Source organism: Chanodichthys erythropterus, chromosome 16, assembly GCF_024489055.1.
Source record: "Chanodichthys erythropterus isolate Z2021 chromosome 16, ASM2448905v1, whole genome shotgun sequence".
Classification (NCBI taxonomy): Eukaryota; Metazoa; Chordata; class Actinopteri; order Cypriniformes; family Xenocyprididae; genus Chanodichthys; species Chanodichthys erythropterus.
In genome coordinates this window covers 613,412-624,739 of record NC_090236.1, presented here as the reverse complement: position 1 = coordinate 624,739, position 11,328 = coordinate 613,412, and the positions used below count along the sequence as shown (strand labels likewise).

The 11,328-nt window shown below is 36.8% G+C and overlaps 2 protein-coding genes across 5 annotated transcripts in view; one reads left to right on the top strand and one right to left on the bottom strand.

Moving 5' to 3' along the window:
* Positions 1–2,256, top strand: LOC137002511 (gastrula zinc finger protein XlCGF7.1). 2 transcript variants are annotated; one of them, XM_067362218.1, is made up of 3 exons: positions 1–59; positions 374–496; positions 715–2,256. In XM_067362218.1, exons 2-3 carry the CDS (start codon positions 415–417, stop codon positions 1,356–1,358), a joined length of 726 nt encoding a protein of 241 aa, XP_067218319.1. In that variant the 5' UTR covers positions 1–59; positions 374–414; the 3' UTR covers positions 1,359–2,256. The 2 variants fall into 2 exon arrangements, with proteins under 2 accessions (XP_067218319.1, XP_067218320.1); XM_067362219.1 differs by having other exon boundaries at positions 29–59; positions 377–496.
* Positions 2,257–4,711: 2,455 nt separating this feature from the next.
* mov10l1 (Mov10 like RNA helicase 1) overlaps positions 4,712–11,328 on the bottom strand; it is a 54,172-nt gene continuing 47,555 nt past the window's right edge. For 2 of the 3 annotated variants that reach the window (XM_067362186.1, XM_067362184.1), the window contains 5 exons: positions 9,415–9,816; positions 8,030–8,137; positions 5,788–5,928; positions 5,048–5,139; positions 4,712–4,947 (listed from right to left, as the gene is read on the bottom strand). In XM_067362186.1, coding sequence (XP_067218287.1) covers positions 4,926–4,947; positions 5,048–5,139; positions 5,788–5,928; positions 8,030–8,137; positions 9,415–9,816 — 765 coding nt within the window. In that variant the 3' untranslated portion in view covers positions 4,712–4,925. The remainder of the gene's footprint in view (positions 4,948–5,047; positions 5,140–5,787; positions 5,929–8,029; positions 8,138–9,414; positions 9,817–11,328) is intronic. The other variant, XM_067362185.1, reaches the window with a different exon arrangement.

Below are 11,328 nucleotides of genomic sequence, written 5' to 3'. Positions count from 1 at the left end.
CTTCGCTTGACGTCATAAGCTCTGCGCCCGCGCCTTCTCTAATGTCCGCTGAATAAAAGGTTTGTGTTTTCAGCTGTATAAAACGATACAAAACGTTCAAAGTTCTTTACGCTTTTTGCTCCAACAACTTGTTAATGTTACTAAAACCGTTTTGTTGCGGTAAGGTTAAAATTAATGTCGGTTGTTATTGATTGTAATTACAATGTATTCATGTGACGTGTCGATAGCGTCTTTTATCAGAAATCTTCATTTCTGAGTTTTATATTCCGGAGTAGCGCACCTGTAACAGAATAATCTATTTTGGCTTTAATTTCCTTTCGATTTGATCATCATCCTCATCTCAATTGTAATCGCTGACCCGTTTCCAAACAAGCAGGAAAAGCCAGAGGTTTATCGATCGAGATCTGCCTGACGATGGAGTATATTAAAGTGGAGATTGTGGATTTGACAGATCTAGAGCCATTCAGAGTGAAAGAAGAAACTGAGGAACAAAGAGGTTGGTGTCTTCTTCAATAGAAAAAATAAATAAATGATCGTGATGTTGTGTGTATTTGTTTACCTTCGTTTGATGCAAATGCCAGAAGTTACTTTGATCACATAAATGTTCATATTCAAGCAATTAATCTTTTTATCTGCAGTCCAAATGGTTCATTTATAGATCATCTTTTACCATTGTTGCTCTTGAATTGATTATTACCACTTTGTTAATTTTAGACCTGCTTAAAGTGGAAGAGGAAAATCAAGATCAGAATGAAGTGGAGAAAAATCAGTATCAGGAGCCTCATAGCTTCTCAACTGGAGAAAATTCACAAACGGAAAACGACTTGACACAAAGTCCAGGGGCCAAAAAATCATTTGGATGCCCACATTGTGGAAAGAGTTACAAATGTAAAGAAGACCTTAAGGATCATATGACAATCCACAGTGAGAGGCCGTACACATGCCTACAGTGTGGAAAGAGTTACACGCAAAAAATCAACCTTCAGAATCACTTGTTAATTCACAATGGAGACAAGCCTTTCACATGCTCTCAGTGTGAGAAGAGCTTCACACGCAAGGGAGACCTGAAGAAACACATAATAGTTCATTATGGAGAGAGGCCTTTCACATGCCATCAGTGTGGGAATAATTTCAGACATCAAGGAAACCTAACAAGTCACATGAAGATTCATACTGGTGAGAAATCAAACCGAAGTCCTCACAGCGAAAAGAAACTTGCACAAGTGTGCAATTTTAAAACTCCTGTGCTCTATCATGCTGGAACAATGCCCTTTAAATGTGATCATTGTGGTCAGAGATTTATCTTGTCAGCACACTTAAAGAGACACCTGAGATGGCATGCAAAGGAGAAATCTTGAGCATAATCCCTCCGTGGAAAGATGCCTTAGCGAGTTTAAAAGAACCATAAACTATACTGTCTGAAAGTTTGTATGTGTTTTGGGTGTGGGAATGTAGCAAATAACCTGTACTTGAGTTTTCACCCGATTATAGAGAAAAGCATTGTTTAAATTAGTGATGATGGCAAAATGCTTTCTTTTTTAGGTCCAGCAGATTTAAGAAAATATTGAGAAATATAAAGAGCAATTTTATCTAAGATGGAAGTTTATTAAAATGACCTGTAGTCACGAAGATTGTTTGTTCAATGACAACTGAAGGACAACTTAAGTCAAACTATATATATATATATATATAAAAAAAAATAAATAATATATCAAAATATTAATTCGGAAGACTATTTGCAATGCTTTTATGTTGGGACTAGCGGTTGTAAATCATATTAATTGTAAATACATTCATTGTACAAGAGGGCACTTGTTAAATATTATATCTTTCTCCGTGTTAAATCGTTCAGTTTAGTTAATCATAGCTGTTGAAGTGGTGTGTGGAGAACTGAGGTATACTTGCAATGAGATCCTTTAACAGACCCTGATTTGTATTACTGAAAATCCCAAATAAAAAGATGCTTGCCTGAGCATGGTAATTGCGTAACCGAGCCGTTGACTTAAAAGTTCACACTATCGAATGAGAACGCAATAGTAATTGATTTGAATTGAACTGAATAATGCTTTATTTTCTTCTCTAGAGGTGTTTTTTAGTCATTTGAAGTGGATTTATTGTTTCCTTATTGAATAATTTTGCAACATTGATGATTTGATAATATGGTTTGATTTGATGCTGTTTTTTTCCTGTTTATTACTGTAAAGCTGTTCAGAAGCAACCTGTATTGTATAAAGTGCTATATAAATAAATGTGACTCCACAAGCAGTTGACTATATACATGTGAAATGCATAAATGTTACATTCTCCAGATCTCAAATTAACGCAGACCCTACCATATTGAATATTTGCAGACATATATACACATGTACACATACATACATATATATATATATAAACTATAAAATCTAGATCCACAATGCACCACCATATACCAGTAAAACACAAGTAAAAATCATCTTCATCACTATCACCTGGAACAAGTCATTCATACATGTAACAATTCTTATTCTATATTGCTTGTTATAGCTACACTTTCTCTTTTAGACAACCAAAATAAAATAAAAAGATAATCATTATCTATTCTAGATGAAGTTTATGCTGACCAATCATGTTTAAGTCTTGTTGAATGGATGGTAGAAAATGTCCAACCTAAAAACTATATTTCATGTTTGTGCAGTTTGATCAGCAGTTCTATAAGTTGAACCAAAAATTACGCAAATTATATATATATAAAAAAAAGTAAAAAGTTTATTCAATAAAATACAAAGCTTTGATAATAAAAAGCATAGTGGGCTGGTTTGGATTACAGGATCGCTTAAATGGCACACATGAAGCTTACAATCCCACTCCAGATCTCTCCTGTTTGAATTTAAAAAGATAATTTTGACAGTTTAGATGAGCAATTAATCTTTGATTGAATAGACACTTCTGACACATCCAAAGGCTATTCAGATATCTATAATAGCTTGAACTTAATAGGTGTTGCTATTTTTATTGGCTTTAGCTTTGTAAAAATATGTTCAGGCTCAATGGTCTTGTTAGCCTTCAATTATATCTAAGAAATTAATTGATGTCGTGAATATAAATATCGTTTTCTCATGCGGTCCATAAGATCTTTCATCCATGAAAATTTGTATGTGTGGCATGGGTGAACAAAAATTGCAACGCAAGTAATTCCTTGCAAAATAACTGATAAACATTTGAATAAAGTTATTATGGAATGAACCTTTTCAGGCTTAAATTATGACCATTATTAAATGATTCAGATGATAATCCTTAAATATTCCATGTATATTCCACATAATCCATAATTCCATGTATAATACTTTTTTTTTTTTCCTAGTGGCATTTGCATTCGAGTTACACCCTATTTGTCCAATTGTGTCGCAGTCCACCATAGTTGATTTCAAAGGTCTAATAAGCACATTGTCCAGTCTAATAATCTTTTGAAATTTGTGTGGTATCACATGACAAAAACCATAAAAAGCTATAGAAAAATTATGTCCACTGGAATTAAGGGTCTGAAAAGTGTTAAACAGTGGCAAATAAATATTTACCTATTAAGTTGCTGACCGCATATACAATGTTTTTAATAAAAGCAACATAGCAATTATGATTTTTTTGGGCGTTATGACATGTCTGGGAACACACACTATTATGATTTCCGAGGCCAAATAAACGTCATTTAAATCCAGGTACTTTGAAAGGTTCAGTGTTGCAAGTAACCTTCCACAAGCATTAGATCTGCATCCAGCTAATTCAATAAGTAATCAGTTGTTTGCTCACAAACACACAAAAGCAGTTTATACAGTGTACTGAAGCCTCTCCGCCACTGACATTTATTCAGTTTAAAGTCATCATAAAATCAAAATTGGCCCTATTTACTTTGTAAGCACATATTACTAGTCTTGTGGTGAACTATTAATCCGTGCAAGTTAATACACAGGGGAAAAAATTGTTTGTCGTGGTAATCTAATCAAAATCTGAAAAGTTACTACCGGTCTGGAATGGCGTTCCTTCTCTGATGACGTCAGTTTGATGGCTTGGGTTGAAAACGCTTAAACCACTCCCCTCCAACCGTTAGTCTGCTATGAGCAAGAGATGGAGAGGAGGAGCACTAAAGTAAAACCCTGCCCTCTATTCAATATTCTGTTTCACTTGGAAATACGTCACAACACTGGAGAAAAGTCATTTGCAACTTCCAGTTCACAGGGACTTTAAAAGAAAAAGAAATGTATATGAGAAACAGGGCCACCACAATAGCACATCTAATTAAAACTCTGATCGTTGAATTGGAAAATGTTTTACAAGTTAGTGCCATCAAATCTGACAACCTTGAGCACATCTGTGTATTCAGCTTTGTGATAAATTACAGTATGCAATATATACCATACCCGCACATCATGTTAAAGTTGACAGTTATTGGTTGCTTTAGATGTTGGTCAGACGGATGCAATTAGTTCTAAAAACCTTGAGTCATGATAATGTTAAGACCACCAATACAGTGTCAGACAACTAAATACAAGATCATCTCAATGTAAAAACCTGTGGAAGTATAGAACAGATGGAACCCAGTGGCAAGAACACTTAAAATGAGAATGCTTGATCAAATTATTTTAATAAACATTTCAACACAACAGAAATAAACACTGGTTCTCAAAGTGCAGTGCCTCAATTATGCCCCATTCAGCCAGAGGTATGGCAAACAATTCCTGAGAACTACTCTCAGAAGTATTTGTGCTGCAAACTAGTAAAATATATTTCTATTCTTCCGAGCCTGCAGACCTAGTCTGGTCTTTCAGTGAGGTATTTAGATGTTAAGCAAAAAGTGGCTAGAAGACAGATCCATTATTTATTTAACACAAAAGAATCATGGAATAATTATCACAACACTCTGCTGGTCCAAGTTCTGGCCAAAGTGATTTCTAGGTTTCTTCTGAGAAAATCCTGTAAAAGCATCAACAGCATTAAGTGATGAAACCATGTATTCCTGACATACAAAAACAGAAAGACATGACTTGAATGTGTCAAAAACAAATAATCAAACCTCGAAGAGGCCTGTAGGCTCATTGGAGGGTCACACCCCAGGAACGCTCGGTTATCATACGAGTACTGCAGCAAAGCACTGAAACATGGGTCCTGTAATATATGCATAGACATACACATGGATTTAGACAAACACAACGAGAAGGCACAAATGAAACAGGGTGCAGAGTATGCCAAGCATTATGGCCCATCATCAACAATTCAAAATTATTTCTTAAATTGTTTTTATTACACAAACACATTTAAAGCATTAATAGTGTAGTAAAACTAAATTACAATCTACAAATGATCACAAGTGAACTTGCTCTGCTCAATCTTCAAAATATGGCATGCAGGACATTAACAACACTAAGAACATAGATGCAATTGACTGGGAGTCATTTTGTTTTTATGGCTCAGAGGTTTAGGGCAAAAATCAATGTAAAGGAGATTTGTCTAGATAGTGAATGTAAGACTAGTTAAAAGGGTTATTCTGCTTGTGTGTTTAGACTTTAATATGTTTGATAAAAAAAGACAATCACTGTATAACAGAAATTCATATAAATTATTTCATCAGGTCAAAAGAAACAAAAGTCATCATGATTCCTTCAAAACCGTTCATGGCACCCCTGGTCTACTGCTCAGGACCAATACCGAGTTCACAGAGAAAGTTTATAGAGTTTAGTGGCCCTCATTGGATTCATTTTGCATATCCACAAATGACATTCAGTTTCTGTCAGAAAGCAGGTCTTTAAATCTCACCTTGATTAAAATGTGTGGGTTTCCGATAACAATGAGGAGAGCTTTGGCTCGTGTAATGGCAACATTGAAACGCTTTGGGTTGGAGAGAAATCCCAGCATGCTTTGCAGTTCTTCATTCAGCAAGGACTCATTGGACCGGACCTACAGTTTTAAACAAATATGTTTATTCATCTGAGAGGAAAGATGAATCTGAACACCTGTCACTTATACCTATGTTAATTCATTTAATGGACCACCTCAAACATTTCTTCAAAACATTATAATACACATTAGATGCTTTACCAGTTTCACCCGATTTATTAGGATGGCTCTTAAGCTAGTGTTATACTTTCAGTGTGCGCGAGGGTCTGTGTGACGTAAAAATCATCACCGGAGGGTGCACGCAGAGGCTCTTTGCGGACAAATTTGCATCCCATTTTTTGTGACCGCGTGGACAAGTATGTGTGATCCCTAGGCTACAAAATCAACAATTGCGCATGTGCTGGAAAAACAACAACTGTGTGAGTAATTATTGTGCAATAATTCATGTTTGTTTACTGTTCAAGCCTATGTACTGCGCTTTAGTATGAGTGCAAACCTTGAGCAGTAAAGTGCATAATATATATATATATATATATATATATATATATATATATATATATATATATATATATATATATATATATATATATATATATATATATATATATATATATATAAAATTAAATAAATAAAACTTTATTATGGTTCTTGTTTTACTTTTTTGTTTGTCAGTTTCTGTGTTAAAAATGGCATTACATGTTACTGTGGATATACAGTGGGTACGGAAAGTATTCACACCCCCTTAAATTTTTCACTCTTTGTTATATTCAGGGTCTGAATACTTAGGACCATGTGATATTTCGGTTTTTCTTTTTTAATAAATCTGCAAAAATGTCAACAATTCTGTGTTTTTCTGTCAATATGGGGTGCTGTGTGTACATTAATGAGGAAAAAAAAAATTAACTTGAATGATTTTAGCAAATGGCTGCAATATAATAAAGAATGAAACATTTAAGGGGGTCTGAATACTTTCCGTACCCACTGTATCTACACACCCCTGTTAAAACAGCTGTTTGTTTAGTGTGAAGTAAAAAAGAAAAAACATATCAGAACATTTGCACAATTCAATGTAATATTTACAATCTATACAATGTCACTGTAAACCAAAGTGACAATTCAGAGGAAAAAACTTGGAATAACTACAATCTGATATAATTTATCTAGGTTTAATTTTTTACATAACAAAAACCAGCTGTTTTAACAGGGGTGTGTAGATTTAAAAAAAAAAAAATTAATATACACTGCTCAAAAAAATTAAAGGAACACTTTTCAGAGAATAGCATCAAGTCAGTTAAACTCCTAGGATATTGATCTGGTGAGTTAAGTAGCAGAAGGGGTTGTTAATCAGTTTCAGCTGCTTTGGTGTTAATGAAATTAACAACAGGTGCACTAGATGGGCAACAATGAGACGACCCCTAAAACAGGAACGTTTTTACAGGTGGAGGCCACCAACATTTTTTTCCCTACTCATCTTTTTTAACTTTTTCACTAGTTTTGCATTTGGCTAGGGTCAGTGTCACTGCTGGTAGCATGAGGCGATACCTGGATCCTAAAGAGGTTGCAAAGGCAGTCCAACTCCTCCAGGATGGCACATCAATACGTGCCATTGCCAGAAGGTTTGCTGTGTCTCCAAGCACAGTTTCAAGAGCATGGAGGATATTCCAGGAGACAGACAGTTACTCTAGGGCCATAGAAGGTCCTTAATCCATCACCAGGACCAGTTTCTGCTCTTTGTGCAAGGAGGAACAGGATGAGCATTGCCAGAGCCCTACAAAATGACCTCCAGCAGGACACTGTTTTGTCAGAGACATTCACACCAATCAGAAATAGACTTCATGAGGGTAGACTAAGGGCCCAACATCCTCTAGTGGGCCCTGTGCTCACGGCCCGGCACCGTGTATAGAGATCCAGCATGATATTTTTCCCCATTGAGATCTGATGCATTTTCAAAGTGTTCCTTTAATTTTTGAGCAGTATAGTTTTATATTCACTGTATATAGTACTTGTATAATGGGCTATACAAAAAGTAAAATGCAACTTCCTCTATAAAATAAAAATGGCCTCAGTTACTCCCAAATTAGTTAAAATAGGTCTCTGGATTCAGAAGTTTTCCACAGTTTACTTATTTGCAAAGTACCCGCCCAGAAATCACTTCAGTTACCGTTGACAGGATCATGATGAGGTACTCCTGACCCTGAAACTCCTCCACTGAGCCCACCTTCACTTCTCCCAGACCCACCCTGTGGAGCAGCACACGGATCTTCTCCACCTGACATCACACACACACACAACAGCTTTTTACACATGAAATCTGGGTGATCCTGTGATTCATATAAAATCTTTGTTTCAAGTTAATCCTGGGAATCCATAATCTGACATCACACTGTATATTCCAAAACCCTGGGTTAACATTCTTATTTGCACATTTGATGCGTCAGTGTCATTGACTGGACGAACTCAGCATGCAAACTGTTTCCCCCTGCTGAAACAACTGTTTATACGCAACACAGCGTTTCACTTGACTGTCTGAAGCAAGTGAATATGAGTCATGTGATTGGCTGTCAGTTGCTAAGCATCTAGTGTAACATTCTAACATTGCCAAGATTTGTGCAGTGTGCCGTTTGTGCAGTGCTCTTGTGCGGTTAACCCCGCACAATGTGAAATGATGCAATGCGGGGTTAACCGCACAAGAGCAAACTCCAAATCATCTGTCCTTATTCTACTGGACCTACTAGCTTTGACACTGTAAACCACCAAATCCTCCCATCCACCTATTCTGACTTGGGCATTTACAGCTAATCACTGGGGTGCCTTAAGGTTCAGTGCTTGGTCCTCTTCTTTTCTTCATTTATACTAGGAACAATCATAAATGCTTAGCTCCAAAATCTGTCATTTCAACCTGTCTAAATTTCCACTGTCTCAACTTGTACATCTACCTGCCATTCAGACATCTCTGCTTGGATAAAGGAGCATAGTCTCCAAATCAACCTTGCAAAGATGGCGCTCCTTGTAATCCCTGCAAACCCATCAGTTGTTCAACTGGAGTCTACAACACCAATACCAACCAGGACAGCAAGGAACCTGGGGGTCGTTTTTGATGACCAGTTGAGCTCTACCACCCATATTTCCACAACTGCCTGTTTGTGTAGATTTGCACTTTAAAACACTCCTACAACTGTATGCTCTCTCATGTCAGTTACAGTGTTCCTTTACAAAGAGGCATCAAGTTTCTTTCCAGAACCTTCACCCTCTTTGCTCCTCTCTAGTGAAATCAGCTGCCAAACTCCACCCAAACTGCAGGAACCATCACAATTTTCAAGAAGCAGCTAAAAACACAAGCATTTTTTTTTTCATTGTTTTAATGTGTTCTTGTTACAGTGCAAATATAGGGGCTACGCATTTCAAATCTCGTAAAACAAGGAGTGGTGGTTGCAAATAACAACAATACATTGCATACCACAATCAAAATAGTAGAGAGAGACAGAGGGTCCAAAAACATTGCCAGATGTGGTGAGAGAATTGTACATCTGCTGTACAGAGACTCACCTGCTTTTTATATGGGGCAATGACTCCAATGTCTGTAGCTGGTATGGGGTTATAGAGTCTCTTTGCTAGCTGGCAGCAGTACATCATGACTTGCACTGCCTCAGCAGGATTAAACCATGATGGATTGCTGCCCTCTCTCATTTCAGTCCCCTTCAAAACAAAATCGACATGTACAGCAGACAAAAGCACATGCAGGGCCTGAGAAGTGACATTTGAGTTTTTACTTACCCGAACTCCATGAAAAATAAAGGGGAAGCCCTTAGTTGGAAGTCTGTTCCAGTGGCAGAGAGCATCCACTACAGCTCTCTGAGAGCGCACACACAGCTCACCCGCATAAAAGAGTCGTGATGGCAACTCCAGCAAAGCCTCATGGGATCGGTAGTTATAGACCAGCTTAGTCACCTACAAAGCAACAAGGATTGAACTACATTCAACAAAGGGGAGGTTTTGTGATGGAGAGCCCGAGAAGTGGTTCCATTTCACAGAATCTGAACAGAGCCACTCATTTATTGTTTTATCCATTCTTGTAGTATTATTCAATTGGGGTTTCCAGGTTTTAGTGGAGTGAGTATCCTGCAGTGAAGTTCGTTTTAGCTATTTAAGGAAATCTGAACCATTTTAATGTGCAAATACACTATGATTCTAGCCTTAAATGTTTTTGTTGATTTATTTTAAATCATGATGCATCAATAAGATTCTTGATGGAGCTGCTGAAGACAAGAATCTGCAGCTACCTAATGATAGCAAGGAGACTGTGCTCATCTCAATACGGAAATTAGATTAGAGTATGGACCATTTATATGCCTCAGTTTATATTTTTCTTAAAAGATGATATAAGAAGGCAACACTGGGAAAAAAATGACACCTCAGCTTAATAGACAGAGACATCTATAAGTAAGCCATTTGTAGGCTTATTCCCCCCAAGTCCCGATGATTCAGTGTGGTTCATTTGAACTAAGGAGGTTCAACAAACTCTAAGTTAAAACTTGAACCAGAGTTGACTTACCCTGAGATGGGAAACTGAGTTTTCAAAAAAATAAAACAAATTAATAACACGGCAAGAGCTAAAAATGAAGTATTAAAAAAAAAAAACAATTCAATCAGGTAAAGCTTTATGCATAAAAGGTTCATGGGTGTAGTCTACAAGACTTTACAAACATTTGACATGAAATAAATATCATTGTGTCTATTTCAATGTGCAGCAGCTTTTCCACATAGTCTTATGTTCTTTTCACATGATTAAATGTTCTCTAATGCAACAAGTCACATTTGTTAATTAGGGTAATAAAATTAACATTTGACTTCTACTCAGCCAACAGCAAGAAGGCAGAGGCTCACAAAATGGGGGGAGGACCTGCACCACCACCACTGACAGATGAAGAGTAGATGGCCACAATATCAAGTATTGGAATAATAAAAAAAATAATAACTGTTGCTTTCTATTTGTAGGAAATAAAGAGGACCAAATAAATTGTGAATAATTTGTGTTCATTTAACAGCCATAGTGGTGGTTTTGGCACATATCTCAGACTACCCTTCCATCCGGCATCCTTCCATTCTACACCCGTTTCATTTTTGGAAGGTGCGATGATGGGAATGTGCGTGTCATTAATGCATTCAACCACACTGGAAATCCAAAAGGAAATTCTAATTATTAGGTTACTTCTAGAACAAGATGTTATCAAGTGAACGTCATTTATCAGATTAGCCTCATTTAAACCGATTTCTACACTACTTACCTACAATCCTGTGAAACTCCTCTTTGATGGCTCTCATGCGGTTGCGCCCAGGAAACAACACAAAAAGGAGTGTGAGCGAGGAACGCTTTCCTTACCGCCCATATAGGAGCCTCACTAATGTGCTCTACATCCCTGATGTTATATAGAAAACTACCATTTAAAAATGGTTATGCGC

What these genes read in the sequence shown, in the direction of transcription:
- LOC137002511 (XM_067362218.1), top strand. Translation starts at nt 415, where the DNA reads ATGGAGTATATTAAAGTGGAGATTGTGGATTTGACAGATCTAGAGCCA. An exon ending in AGAAACTGAGGAACAAAGAG is followed by an intron (nt 497 to 714) that starts GTTGGTGTCTTC and finishes TGTTAATTTTAG; the next exon opens with ACCTGCTTAAAGTGGAAGAG.